Here is a 15,466-nt window from a genome sequence, read left to right on the forward strand (position 1 = left end):
GATAGACTCATCTCTTTATTAAAAAAGTATGATTAAAATTATAATTTGTGGTGGTAGAATGACAATGTAGAATCTATATTTAAGCACACATCTTAGAAAGGATACCTGGGGTTGTAATAGGTGGGAAAATATGCAAACAAATGAGCTAGCCCATATTGAGCAGAAACTTCTAAAATGTAAAAAAGTATATCTAGTATGCAATGACAGTCTATATACAGCACGGAATTTTACTTGAGAAATATTATTTGTTACATAAAAATGCTTGTTGGCCAAAACCAGTCTTTACAGAGAAGGAGTACCGATGTCCACTTCCCTTACATTATATAATAACTGGTATAGCTATACAACTATGGTAAAAGTCCATTTATAGTCCCCATATCCCTTTCTTCCTTGGAAGGTATAGTGCTTCAGCTTCCTTCAGCACTAAATCTGCTTAATAGATTGAAGATTATATTGCAGGTGTTAGAGAGGCAAATTTTTACAGCATCTTATCAAGTACATAGTATCGCCTTACTAAGAGCTACGGTAATTTAACATCGCTACTATCACATTCGGCAGTGAAAAACAAATATGGTTGAAAAATACCAACAGTGGCCACAAAAATCACTTCTTACGTGAGATTACATTTGACATTTGCCTCCCTCAAACTGCCTGTCCAGGTTTAGGCCTCCAGCCCCAAATTAAGATGATAGATCACAGAGTAATGATGTCTAGAAATTCTAGACAGACATCAAAAGAAGTCAGGGACCTCCTCACTAGCACCTAAATTAACATTGGAGGAACACAGAGTCTTGGAACGCATCTACGAGACTCCTGGTTTCTCATGCCATTAAGACTCTCAAATGATCCAGCCCAGGCCACTCCTCTCTACTCCAGATTCGTATTTCTAACTGCCTACTCAATATCCCTGTGTGAACATCTTATAGATACCATTAATGTAACATCCTCTTTTTCCTCACAAACCTGCTCCTTTCACAGTCTCTTCTTTCTCAGGAAGTGACATCTACATAAATCCTCATGTTCAGTTCTGAGAACTTGGATCATTTTTGACTCCTCTATTTCTCTAACCTCCCACATCCAAATACATCAATAGATTCTGTGAGCCCTGTCAAGCATCAGACCATTTTTTTTTTTTGCCACCTCTACTTTTATTATCCCTCTACAAGCCACCATTATATCTCACCTGGATGACAACGGTAGCCTCCTGTCATGCAGCTTCTGCCACCCCTTCCCCTCCGCCTCCAACCTCTTGCTACCCTAGGGCTTCAAATCCAACCAGTGATCTTTTGAAACCAAAGCCAAACAGTATCATTCACACATTCAAAACTCCTCAGCTGTTTTCCATTTCACTTTAAATAAAAACTTTTCAATTACTTACAAAGTCTGACATCATGTGGCATTCTGACCTCATTTCTTCCTATTGTTCCTTTTCTCATTTCAGGGAAGCCTCACTAGCTTTAGAGCTGTTTCTTGAACAATCCTGACATACTCCAGTATTAGAGATTTCTGGTCCCTCTTCATGGAATGTTATTCTCCTAGATAACATCTTGGTGGCATTCCACATCAAGTCCTTGCTCACACAGTATGTCCGCAGTAATGCCCTTTTTGACACCCATTTAACATCACAACCTCCTGCTTACCATATATTGTACCTACCTTCTCTGCCCTTTTTAAATTCACAGATCGCGTTATTATTTGATATACCAGAGGTTTTCCTTATTTATTATCGATCTTTTCTCTTTAGAATGCATTATTCCTGAAGACAGAGATTTTTGTCTTTTTTCCTGTTATATGCCTAGCTTCTGAAACAATGCCTGGAAAATTTCCAGTGAAAATATTTGTTGAACTAATGAATAAGGGAATCAGAATACTTTTAATACACAAAAGCACTAGGGTTGTTACAATCTGTCAAGGTCCTCAAAGGAATGTAGAAAATAAAAACCATAAAGCACCATCACCCCAGTGCTTTACTGGAAAGATCACTGGTGCTCATGGCTGCTATTTGCTTCCTCTGCTAACCCTAATTTTCAAAGGTCTTAGCCTTGTCACCATCATGACCCATGTCACTGTATGACTGAAAATAGTTATGACCTTGGTTGACTCTGAATTCTGCATATTCCTTTTCAATTTCTCTACTCATGGCTCCTTCCAACTTGGTACAAGTTGATGCAGTTTCCCACCTAGATTTCTACTTGGATAAAAAGTACCCTGCCTCAGACTGACTTTCTTTCTTAACCTAACCAGTAATCATGCACTCACCACTCCAAGGATAAAGCATGGTCACCAAGGTTTTGAAAGCAAATCAAGGTATCCATGCTGAAATAATACTCTTGTAGCTTGAACTAGAACCAGCATTACAAGATAATTATATTGCATCCTTGTTTACAAGATAATTAAGCAATGTAGAGAAGTCCTAGGAAGGTGGGTTTTAAGGCTACACTAAAGCATATAAAATAACAAAGACGGCCGGGAGCGGTGGCTCACACCTGTAATCCCAGCACTTTGGGAGGCCAAGGCTGGTGGATTACGAGGTCAGGAGTTCAAGGCCAGCCTGGCCAAGATGGTGAAACACCGTCTCTACTAAAAATACAAAAATTAGCTGGGCATGGTGGTGGGCACCTGTAATCCCAGCTACTCGGGAGGCTGAAGCAGAGAACTGCTTTAACCCAAATGCTTGGTTGCAGTGAGCCAAGATCACACCATTCCACTCCAGCCTGGGTGACAGAGCGAGACCCCATCTCAAAATAAATAAATAAATAAATAAATAAGAAATAAATAAAATTAAAAAGGCATAAATTAGGTGATGCAAGAAACGAAAAAAGCTAAATGCTACTTGAAATATTTGACGAGTCCTAGGGGAGTAGGTGTTACAGAGGAGCTTTGAAGGGAGAAAGGACTCTTTCCAAAGTACCGTACTCTGGATTTACTGCATCTGTGAGAATCTCAAGTTATAACACATTACCATTTTCTTCATTCAAAGACTGTGTGGTGCTAAACATAGCTTCTACTTTTAATGTCATTTAAAGAAACAGCAATAGAACTAATTCTAAAGATGTGAAACACTTCTGTATTGTCTGGTGTCCTACATTTGGATGTTGAGCTGAGTGTTTAGTGCTCACCGTTTCCCAGTTGGGTAGAATCTGGAACAGGAATGGCCATCCCAGGCGCAATACGGGTCCCGCGCCAGGCAGCAGTCAGCACAGGCTGTACCATAGATGTGGCAGCGGTGCAGAGACACTTGGGAAATCCCTTCATTGGAACTCACATACAACTGTTGCTATTAAAGGAATGATGATGATTTATTTCAGATGTGGAAGTTTAAAGAAGACTTTCAGCAGGAACACATTATAATATATGCCCACAAACCCTTGGATTCATTTTGGAACCGACTAAAAACGTGAAGAAAAGCACAGAAGGGTATAAAGCCAAAATAAATAGAATTTTCCTACGTTAATCTGCCTATAACATTACCACTTTCCTGTTAAAAAAGAAAAGCTCAAAGCACCATATAGAATTGTAATGTGTTTTAGACATTGGGATTCATTGTTCTCTCAGATTTGAGCTAATATATTACAGATTTAAGTTATGATTTTTTTTTCTTTGAATGCTATATCTTGGCAAAGCACAAGGAAGCATTCTTATTTTTCAAGTGTGGCAACACATTACTTTGTAAATTTGAGAAAGTCTGGTTTAAAATAAAGGGCATTTTAAGTTTAGAAGGAAAAAATGGTAAATAGTACTGGATGAAATAAAAAAGAACATTTTGGTCACATGCCTTAGAAAGTTGCATGTTACTCATTAAAACTACTTAAAAATAATTATTTAGAATAATATTGGTATTTATATTTAAACATGCCTTAAAATTCTGCTTGATCCAGTGATCTTCATCGTCCTAAAAACCTCATGAATGAAGATTTCATCCTCCTTCAATTATAGGATGTCTAATGCTTCTAAGATAATGGTTTGATTCCTTTAGCTGTGCATAATATGGTTCTCAGGAGTTGAAGGAATGAGTCTCTAATTGACACTCCTTACTTTCCAAAGGACTGATATAACTCAAGTTAGCACAGAATCCGTAAGCTGAAACTTGAATAGACGCAGATGTATGGGTGTGTGTGTACTCCTCCATGTACACATACATAAACATGCACATACATATACATTTAAAAATTAAATCTCTGGAGACACCATGGGTCCGCCAGGCTCTGAAGCTCTGGAACCAGACTTCCTAGATTCAAATCTCAGCTCAGCTACAAATTTGCTATGTAACTTTTCTAAATCACAGCCTCCTCACTAGTAAAATTAGGATAACACAGCACTTACCATATGGAGTTTTTGTAAGAAATAAATGTTGTAAGGGTTTCCTCCACATAAAATGCTTGGAATAGTTTCTGGCTCATAAGTTGCTCAATGAATGTTAATTAACGATAAAAAGTATAGTAAAATATCAGTTAAACTATCAATATATGTTTTCAATTCTAATCAGTTATTTGAATCACATCTCACTCTACAATAATTTTATTCACATCAATTGACCTTTCAGAAATTGTGCTGAAATTGACTGATCTCCAGTTGAAACATTCAAACTACAAGAAAACAACTGCATGTTTTGACAATAACCATTTGTCCAGGCACATTTGAAATAAATGTTTATCGAGTAAATTAGTAAGTAATACAGCAAATTTATCAGCTTCATTAAAATACTTTAAGGATACTAGTATACTTGAGTGTAGGACACAGGTAGTTTCATTCTAGATAATAAAATTTTTATTAATTGTACTATTTTCTGTTATATGGAGTAAAAGAACAAATTAAAAAATGAGAGCATAAAATGGATAATAAAATGGGAAACACTGAGAAAGATATTTAAATAGACATAAGATGTCATTAACAATTTGTAGTCCTCTCGCACTGAAAAAATGATGCAGCATGTAGTTGTACAAATGATTTCCAAAAAGTCAAATAATTATCTTTGCCTTGAATCTCACTGTTTTAATGAGACATTTTAAATTATCTACAATTTAAGATGTTGAAGACAGATGTAATACATAACTAAATAGAGTTAAAACTTGCATACAGGATTACTATGCCACACAAATGGCTTTGTGCCCATTTTGAATCCTGCCCTGCTACTTTCTCTTTCCATTAACTACTGTAAACAAAGGGCTTCCCTGCTGACTTCAAAGACAATTCTGACTTGAGATCCGCTCCCTAGGACATTAGACCAAAATGACGAATGGCTTCTCGTTACTTGGGAAAATGTTTGTTATGCACCATACAAACATTTTTACAGATGAGATCGTTAGCTCCATTGTACCTTATTTATTTTCCCTCATAAAATTCAGTGATGTCAAAAGAGTGTAAGACTGACTATAAAATACTACTTCATCTGTAACAAACCAAATATGGTGAAGAGCTCCAGAATCATGTAATGGGGTTGTGCTAACACATAAAACCTTTATTGTGTATTCCAAGAAAAATAGGTCTCAGGCTTTTACAGACAGCATTTACTGAGGATCCACTTTATTCTAGGTAATTTATACAAATTAACTTGTTTGTGAGAAAAGCATTACCTTACAAATGTAGAAACTTAGGTCAGTGAAGTTACATGATTTGTTCGTACATTATGGTCAGATTGGGATGCAAATGCATGCCAAGCCTATTTGGAAGCCTACTCCATTCTCACTATATTACTCTGTACCTTAAAAATCTTTTTTTAAATAATACCTTTTGGGAATGGAGAGGTACATGCTTTGCTCATGTATATATTGGAATTGTACTTTTTATTTCGATGATCATTGTATATTTACATGTGTAGGGACAGATCAGACAATTAATTTGAGGATTTCAATTACAGTCAAATATTTCTTTTCCAATTCCTGAACCCTTAAATTTGAGACTTTCCTTTTTTTTTTGACATGTTTAAATCCTAGGAAATAATATCTCCTTAAAAATAAGCATAAAAGAATGCACTGCGCGTTTCAAATATGTGACGACAGCAGGAGCTTAGGATCGATTACTCATTCCAAGCCTCTAACAATGTTGTGATGTTACAGAGTAGCCCAAACTTTATGCTAAATTCTTCCCAGAGAGATTATTTTTATTTCAGTTGGCTTCACACACCGTAATATTTGAGAAAATCAGATACACAAAATGTTGGAATATCTTGCTGTATATATGTTCTGCTCTGACAAACTTTTATACAAAAATAAACCTATTCGGTCTTTCACTAATAGCTTGTAAGATCTACATCAAAATTAAAGGTGACTTTGTGGTATACTTTAAGCAGTATTCTTTATTTTGTTAGTACGAGAACTAATTATTCAGAAGTTATAAAATTTAATTTTTCATAATAACAAAACATTTCAATAAGCAAAGAACATAAAATAGCTTAGTTTTTACCTTTTTAGATGAAATTTTCATTGTTGTTATAGGAGCATGATTCTAAAATATTAGAAAACAACATGTTAGTTGCTCAAACATTCCTTAAAAGGATTTTACATTCAGATTTTTTTTCTATTAAACCTCAAGAAGAAATCATTTTTCTTTATATATACATCTACTTTACAATTACTTGTCATATAAAATACACTTGCATATACTTGTCTATAACGTACACTTCCTCTTTGGAAACTAAGGATAGAGTTGCTACATAGATATATACCTAAAGTTTGAGACCAGCCTGGCCAACATGGTGAAACCCCAGCTCTACTAAAAATACAAAAATTAGCTGGGCATGGTGGTAGGCACCTGTAATCCCAGCTACTCAGGAGGCTGAGGCAGGAGAATTGCTTGAACCTGGGAGGCGGAGGTTGCAGTGAGCCAAGATTGCGCCATTGCACTCCAACCTGGGCAACAAGAGCAAAACTCTGCCTCAAAAAAAAGAAAAAAAAAGAGTGGTAATTAAAACACACGTATCAATATAGGCATTAGAACAAAAAATGAAAATCTGAGAAGGAAATTTTTGGAATATTCAACCCAACAAATAATTCAGAATTGGATCCATGGACTCAGGTGGAGGAAGATGTGGAATGGTACACCATCTAATTCCTCCGCAACATAAGCACTCTGCATAAGACACTATTGTTCACCTGCCAGTGCTGTTTTGGAAGGACATATATTAGGCTGAACCATACTAGTTAATACTCATTGTTGCAAACCAAAAATATTGTTAAAAAAGGTTATCTTTTGCTAAAATGTGAATGAATGAAAGAACCTAAGAATTTTCTGGAATAGTAATATGCTTGCAAATTATTCATAACTTCACTTCTTAAAAATTATTAGTTACTTTTAATGATTAAAAATTAGACTTCTTAGCAGTGGCTCATGCCTGTAATCCCAGCACTTTGAGAGGCTGAGGCGGGCAGATCACCTGAGGTCAGGAGTTCGAGACCAGCCTGGCCAAAATAGTGAAACCTTGTCTCTACTACAAAATTAGCTGAGCGTGGTGGCACATGCCTGTAATCCCACCTACTTAGGAGGCTAAGGCAGCAGAATTGAAGCCGGGAGGCGGAGGTTGCAGTGAGCCAAGACTGTGCCACGGCACTCCAGCCTGGGTAACAAGAGTGAAACCCATTTCAAAAAAAAAAAAAAAAATTAGACTTCTGGTAAAGTGATTAAGATCCATGAGCTTTATTTGAATAACTCCAGTGGGAACAAGCTCTCAAAATCAAATGTACCTCAGTTATTTTGCTTTCTGGAGCTGCACGTATTTACCAACATTTTAAAAGGGAAAACAGTGATATCTTTAATTCTCCATTGCAACAATTTTTGATCATCCCTTATAAATATGCACACACACATGCACACACACATACAAATGCTGCAACCTATAATCAGTTAGGCAGCTACTAGTAGTTATACTTCTAATTCTAGTTAAACTCAGAGGAACTAGACTTATTGTCAGAAAATGTGGAACAGGGGACTAAAAGAAGAGATTATGGTCCTGCACTGTATAAAAACAAAGCTCCTGGTTTTTCAAAGTCACATTGAATTTTCTGCAGTACATCAGTGTGACACTTAGCTAAGAAAACTTTTCAATTTAAATGCATTATTTCCTCACATGCTCATCACAGTGTGTCATACACACCCAATTATTTTTACCTCAACTCAGAAATGTGACACAAACACCATGCTGAAGACAGTAACTGTATTCAGTAACTGTGTCTCCTGACTTGGCCATATCAATCACTGGCACACACATCAGTAAGAAAACTCAGACTTTTTTTGGTGTCTCTTGGGCTGGTGCCCCCCACATGCATTCTGACTGACTCTGTTTTTCCACTGAGAGTTTATTATTCAAGATGATAACACCAGCATAACTCACATGACAGACCATAAGTAGTTAGCACGTGATCAGAATAACTCATGTTTCTTTCCATAACATGTATGTTTAGGTTTATGTCATGCTCACTTAATTAACATTTCCTGATAATCAAAAGGAGATATTTCAGTATTAAAAATGAAGTGCTGTTATATGACATTTTTGCTATCTTCAAGAATACTCCAGAATAAGGCACTTCATATTATTTTAGCAAGCCAAGTTCTCCCTACTGAGTTGAATGAGAAAAAAAATATGTTCTATATAATGTGATTCTGGTTAATCTAGTGAAATAATCAATTTCTTTATAAAACAAGGCATGAAAAAGCACTTGTCTGAATATCATTAACGTCATTTTATGAGCCCGATTTTAACACACCAATCACAAAGAACCTGTGCCAAAGTTAGTCTAGCATTAAAAATTAAAAATTTAATAATGTAGTAGGAAACTTGCCAGAGTTCCTCAATTTTTTTATTTGATTCTCTTTTAAATTTCTTTACACTTAAAATGTATTACCTAAATCTAACAGCACTGCACCCTACCCACTTATGTGCTTATAAAGTCAGTATTTTTGGTGACCATGGGAATGTCTACTAATGAGTCAATACATTCTAAGTCTACACAACTAAGCAAAGCAACTTGCTGGACTAGCAAGAGTCTGCTACTGGGAGTTCTCAAGTGCTACTTTTACTCAGTCATAGGCTGACTCTGGTCTTTTGCTGTGTCTGGGCCATTGTTTCTTAATCGGTTTAGCTGGAAATAGTGTTGTGCAGCAGGACTGATTCCATGCCAAACTTCCTTTGCAATTCTAATAGCTCCTCTGCTGCGCTTTACCCATCTTTCCAAATGCAGATAAAAAGCACCACTTGAACTACAGTGACTAACACTGTGAGCAGAGAAGGGCACGGCAGGACACCACAAATCCCCTCTCCTGGCTCACAGATACATAAAGAACAGGCACTCTGCCCTGACCAGGTGAGATCTTACAGTACTGAACTTCCCTTGTGTATGGGTTTTTTTTTTTTTTTTCCCTGTCCTTTTTCTTTTTTTATCCCAAATTCAAGGACAAGGAGAATAATACAATGAAATCTCAAGTTCTGAGTGGTAAAGAGACAACATTTGTTTTATTTAACTGAAGTGACATTTGAATTAAAGGCAATAAAATAAGAGAAAACAAAGTCGTTTTTCTTGAAATCACTGGCTAAAAAAATATGAGAAAGCTTATCTAACAATCAATAATGTGAAAGTATTTGGGTTTCAGTGGCTTGTGAAGCAAATGATAAAAGCCCTTTCATGGCAAAATCTTCCAGACCTTGACAACTAGAACTCATTTTTTAAAAATAATGATGACCACAATTCTTCAAGTTGTGATGATAGCTTAAAAACAGAAAGAATCCTTTTATGTTAAGATAACTTGAAATGTAGGAAAATACTTTGCAAAAATATTTGTTCTGTATTTCTTATTTTATCTGGTGTTTTCCTACCCTCAAAAATTCATAACATTCATTTATTTGATCTTTTATCAAATATAGTTTCCTCCCAAGTGTCTGTAAGATTAAAGAATTCCACTCATCATGCATGTTCTGAGATTAATAGAAGAGATGTTCAAACCTTAAAGACTTCCAGCTCCTCCAGAATGAGCTCGCCACTGACAGAGCTGTTAGTAGGAAGAACAACCACTTTTTGCACAGTACCCCGATCTAAATTTAAAAAAGAAGCAATGAGATGTTACAATGCTTTTTAAAAGAAAGCTATTTAGACATAGGACTACTGACTTGGAACATTATTTATATAAGTATTTAGTAATCAAAAAACATTGTATATATTAAGGCATTGCCATGTGCTGAATGTATTCCAAATCTCATAAAAATTGAAACACATACAATTCAAGGGGAACTAATATGAATATCTTATATTTTGCACATATTGGGTGTAGCTACAACTATGAGAGAAGGAAAGAATGTTAAGTCAAAAGTTCGGAACCAAATGTGTATTCTTATAATACAATACCTAAGTTTTTTTTGTTTGTTTTTATCTTTTTGTTTTTTTGAGACAGTGTCTTGCTCTCTGGCCCAGGCTGGAGTGCAGTGGCGTGATCTTGGCTCACTGCAACCTCCACCCTTCCAGTTCAAGCGATTCTTCTGCTGCAGCCTCCCAGGTATTTGGGATTACAGGTGCCCCGCCACTACCACTGGCTAATTTTTTGCATTTTTAGTAGAGACGGGGTTTCACCATGTTAGCTAGGATGGTCTCGATCTCCTGATCTCATGATCCGCCCACCTTGGCCTCCCAAAGTGCTGGTATTACAGGCGTGGTGAGCCAATGTAAACAGCCAATACATAAGCTTAAGTCTGATCATGAATATTACTTTCTCTTCCATACCAACATTATAAAGTGACAATCTCATTTTGTTAACATTAAAATGATGATTTCATTATCTGAAGAAAGATGACTACAAATGAATTTTTATAATAACTGTATAAGTCACTAGGATTGGAAAATTCACATTTTGGTCTGTAACTATAATGGACTTTCGACATGGTAAAATGTTTCATTCACCATTCAAAATCATCTTCAAAAAAGAAACACAATTGATTTTATTTCAGGTGTGGACACCTATTCATAGAAAAGTTCTACTATTTACACAATTTCATTTGTCAGTTTGTTACAGTACATAGCTAGTCAGACATGAATAGGTGAGCAGAATCCCCCACTCCCAACCAGTAATGTCAGGCGACCAACAGGTGATGGTCAGGCAGTTATCACATGTCATGTCTCTCTAAAATAATAACTGGTTGCAGCTGGTGCTGAGGCCAGAAAACAGGGTATGGAGGTAGGGAACATAAAGCCGATTCAAACTTCAGCTTTGACAGGAAATATCCTCTCTGCAGGGCATACGCCGGGCAAATGACTTTGTAACTTCTCTTCATCCTCTTCCTTTACATAGGGTATACCCCAAATAGAGGGTATTTAAACTCCAAAAAATTCTGTAACGGGGTCTTTGAGACCCTATGCTCAGGCCTGCTCCCACACTGTGGAGTGTACTTTCATTTTCAGTAAAACCCTTCATTCCTTCCTTGCTTTGTTTGTGTGTTTTGTCCAATTCTTTGCTCAAGACGCCAAGAACCTGGACACCCTCCACCGTTAACAGTGCCAGGGAAACAGTCTCCCAGTAGATGGAAACACCTGAAACTGGTGATCAGCAGCTTCCCAGTAAGATCTCAGGAGCTGGGTGAGTGAGCTCAAGCATGTGCATTAACAGGCAAAATGGGAGAGTTTTACTGGTATATGACCTTCCTTTAGACTGGTAAGGGAAAAACGCCTCAAGTGAGCATGGGCACAACTCCAGTAAACACACTGCGCATGCTCTCCTCCCACGTGCTGGCAGGCCACCATGCCTGCAGACAGCCCACCCCAAGGCAGGAATCAGGAGAGAAGCAGCCCAAGACCCCAGAAGTATGAGAACCTGTAACACCCTGAGTCAAGGGTCAAAACTGCAAACTTGATCTCTCAAGTCGCACAATTGTATTTTTCTTCCTTTAATTCCTGCTCTAAAGCTTTTTAATAAGCTTTTACTCCTGCTCTAAAACTTCCGTTGGTCTCTCACTCTGCCTTAGGCCCGTTAGTCAAGTTCTTTCCTCTGAGGAAAGAAGGTTGCTGCAGACCCACACAGATTTGCTGCCAGTAACAAGTTGGCAACATGTTTCTTTGGATATCTCAAAATGCAGAGGAAATTTTGAAATTAGATGATCCAAATAAGCTAAATCAAATCAGAAATTTACTCATAGGTCCCAATTACAGATAGCCAAAAATTGAGATGCCACAATACATATAAGAATACAGGAAATAATGTTTATGTCAAGATTTATAAATGGTTTCACAAGTCACGTAAACATTATGCATATAATCATGCCACTTTACCAATCGCATAAATTTTAGGTTTAAAAGACACTAGTTTAGATTTAGCAATGTGGGGGTTAAAGCAAATTTGTGAGTAATCTGGCAAAGTAAAAATATATTTACTTAAAATGTTTCTATTAACTAGTGAGTTGGATCATAACAATCAAGTTATTCCTCTTTTAAATTATACCTGTAAATTTATAATTTGTAAATATGCATTATCATCAACATAATGCACATTTTTAAATTCTATTGAAAATGTCATAAGAAGAATTAACTTGAACTGAATTGTACAGGACTTTACAACCAGAAATCATTTAGTGAGTAATACTATAAATTTCAAATCTCACATCTCAAGTTGGCTTCTATTCCACAGGCACGAGTTACTCTGACATAAAAGATTTTATCTCATGTTTATAGTTTGTGTTTTATGAATCCAATTGAAAGAGTCAAAGTAATTCTTAATAAAAAATAAACTCAACTTTAAAACACTGCAAACTAAAAAACAAAAATCCACTAAATTAAAAATAATGTTTATACAAAAGAGCAAGACAGAGTTTGCCAGAATAATGCCTGAAATCTGTAAGGATACGAAGTGTAAGCACATAATCTTAGAAGTTGCAAAGCATACTCTGTAATTTAAAATTCACTTCTTAAGCCACACTCAAAACAAGTGAAAATAATAATAATCCCAAAGATTTGCAGGCTCTAGTTTTAATTAAAAATCTCTGAAATATCTGTTTTGCAGCTGCTTCCTTAGAATTACCCCTGATAGCTGGGTTCGGTGGCTCATGCCTGTAATCCCAGCACTTTGGGAGGCCGAGGCGGGCAGATCACGAGGTCAGGAGATCGAGACCATCCTGGCTAACACAGTGAAACCCCGTATCTACTAAAAAATACAAAAAATTAGCCAGGCGTGGTGGCGGGCGCCTGTAGTCCTAGCTATGTGGGAGGCTAAGGCAGGGGAATGGTGTGAACCCGGGAGGTGGAGCTTGCAGTGAGCCGAGATAGTGCCACTGCACTCCAGCCTGGGTGACAGAGCAAGACTCCGTCTCAAAAAAAAAAAAAAAAAAAAAAAAAAAGAGAATTACCCCTGATAACTGATAACAACTTAGATGATTTTCTTGGAAGATAAATAATACAAGTAAAAATTAGAAGTGAAAAAACATTTGGGGATGGGGATGCTGTGCAGAGACCTGTCACAACTGAAAATGGATGCATGTGGTTGGAGGTGTTCCTTAATTTCTATTAACAACCTATTAGAATTAGCAGTGGAAACTTCTAGGGAAATACAACATACCAAAACACTTGATCTGAAAGCCATGAAACTGTGATAGCTAGGGCAAGATTTGTGTGTGTGTGTGTAAATGACCACAGGCATGTGTGTGCATATACGTTCCTGTTGAATATTTGTTGAATTAATTTGTAGGCATGAAGGATGAGAGAAAACTCAGAAGAATACAGATGTAAAATCTTTGTTATATGAGCATGTTATCATAAAAAGCATGGTTTTTTTTTTTTTTTAACAAGTCTTAACAGTTTTATGGTTCCCTGCTGCAGTCTGTAAGAATCACTACCATTCTATGTGACAGCATAATCTACATTCTTTCTTCTTCGTTCGCAACTCTTTAAATTTTTTTATCTTTAATCATTATGGATATATAATAGTTGTACTATTTATGAGGTATATGTGGTATTTTGATATAGATATACAATGTGTAATGATCAAATCAAGGTAACTGGGGTACTCATTATCTTAGGCATTTATCATTTCTTTGTGTTAGTTAACATTCCAATTCCACTCTTTTAGTTATTTTAAAATATACAATAAATTACTCTTAACTACAGTTGCCCTATGAAAAGAGACTGAGTAGAGGCTGTGTATAACACAGCTCCAAAGAAAACCGCATAAAAACAGGTTTTGGTTAGAAACGTTCTGATAGATAAAACTATCAGCTCTGAAAAGAATTAAGTACTCTCAAATGAGACAACTGACTCCATATTCCCCAGTGTTTTCACTTACTATGAGAGCAAAATTTTACAGAAATCCCCATTTTCTTCTGACAAGGCCCACAACAAACATACTTTATGCATACCATTTTAAAAATATTACACAAAGAAGGGCTATAAAGACGAGCCAATAAAAAGATAATGCAGGCCGGGCACAGTGGCTCACGCCTGTAATCCCGGCACTTTGGGAGGCCAAGGTGGGCAGATCACCAGAGGTCAGGAGTTAGAGACTGGCCCGGCCAACATGGCGAAACCCAGTCTCTACTAAAAATACAAAAAATTAGCTGAGCATGGGGGCAGGCGCCTGTAAATCCAGCTACTGAGGAGGCGGAGGCATGAGAATCGCTTGAACCTGGGAGGCGGAGGTTGCAGTAAGCTGAGATAGTGTCACTGCACTCCAGCCTGGGGGATAGATCAAGACTCTGTCTCCAAAAAAAAAAAAAAAAAAAAAACCCATAATGCAAAACCTGCTTTTTATCCACTTGCAATAGAGGTTACAATACCACTTTTAGTCATTTCTCTTTTCTTTTGTTATTTTTGGTCTTGATGGTAATGAGTTCCCTGTATGAGGAATACTTCTGAGGTATCCTTGGGCTGTATCAGTTACTAATAAGTAAGTAGTCTTAAGTTGCGTTCTATCCATTTTCACTCATTGATTCAACAAGAAAGTACTGAGTGAGTTGGGCAGTATGGATGCAAACATACATAGGCATAGGACTCAAGAGTTCAGAATCTAGAATTTATGGTTTTCTGAGCAGTAAGTGTGTTCCCACTAAAATGTTAGTCATTGAGAGATAGGCATTCCAGAATGGCCATAAAACTCCCAATTACTTATGTCCACATAAAGCCATCTCCGTGCTCTTTCGTTTGAAGATGATAATATACTTATCAAATGTCTTCCTTCTGGGGGTGGTGAGAATGGTATTCCCTGAATGTATTCACTACTATAAATCCTTTTTAGTGTTCTGCAGAATTGGATTATTGCTTTTATATCCTTGGGGAAAGCACCATGTCTATGATATAGTTACAGCGAAGCTGTCACTTCTTTTTTTCTTTAAACCTCACTTTGCTATTGTGTAAAACGTAAATAATAACCATGCTTTTCCTAATGGCTATCTAAAAATCCATTAAACTAAGGCTAAAGCCTAGCCAGAATCACTTTCCTTCTTTTGGCACTAACACTCTGACACATCTTTCGGAAACACCGCCTACCTCATTTGCAGTCTACCTGGTTA

The 15,466-nt window shown here is 36.8% G+C and overlaps 1 protein-coding gene across 1 annotated transcript in view; it reads right to left on the minus strand.

Moving 5' to 3' along the window:
• Nucleotides 1–15,466, minus strand: part of SEMA3C (semaphorin 3C) — a 178,175-nt gene that overhangs the window by 13,242 nt on the left and 149,467 nt on the right. Inside the window, exons 13-15 of the mRNA XM_003252189.3 lie at nucleotides 9,933–10,021; nucleotides 6,403–6,444; nucleotides 3,120–3,277 (exon numbers count right to left, since the gene is read on the minus strand). Of these exons, the coding sequence (XP_003252237.1) occupies nucleotides 3,120–3,277; nucleotides 6,403–6,444; nucleotides 9,933–10,021 (289 nt within the window). The remainder of the gene's footprint in view (nucleotides 1–3,119; nucleotides 3,278–6,402; nucleotides 6,445–9,932; nucleotides 10,022–15,466) is intronic.

Source organism: Nomascus leucogenys, chromosome 11 (genome assembly GCF_006542625.1).
Source record: "Nomascus leucogenys isolate Asia chromosome 11, Asia_NLE_v1, whole genome shotgun sequence".
NCBI classification, from domain to species: Eukaryota; Metazoa; Chordata; class Mammalia; order Primates; family Hylobatidae; genus Nomascus; species Nomascus leucogenys.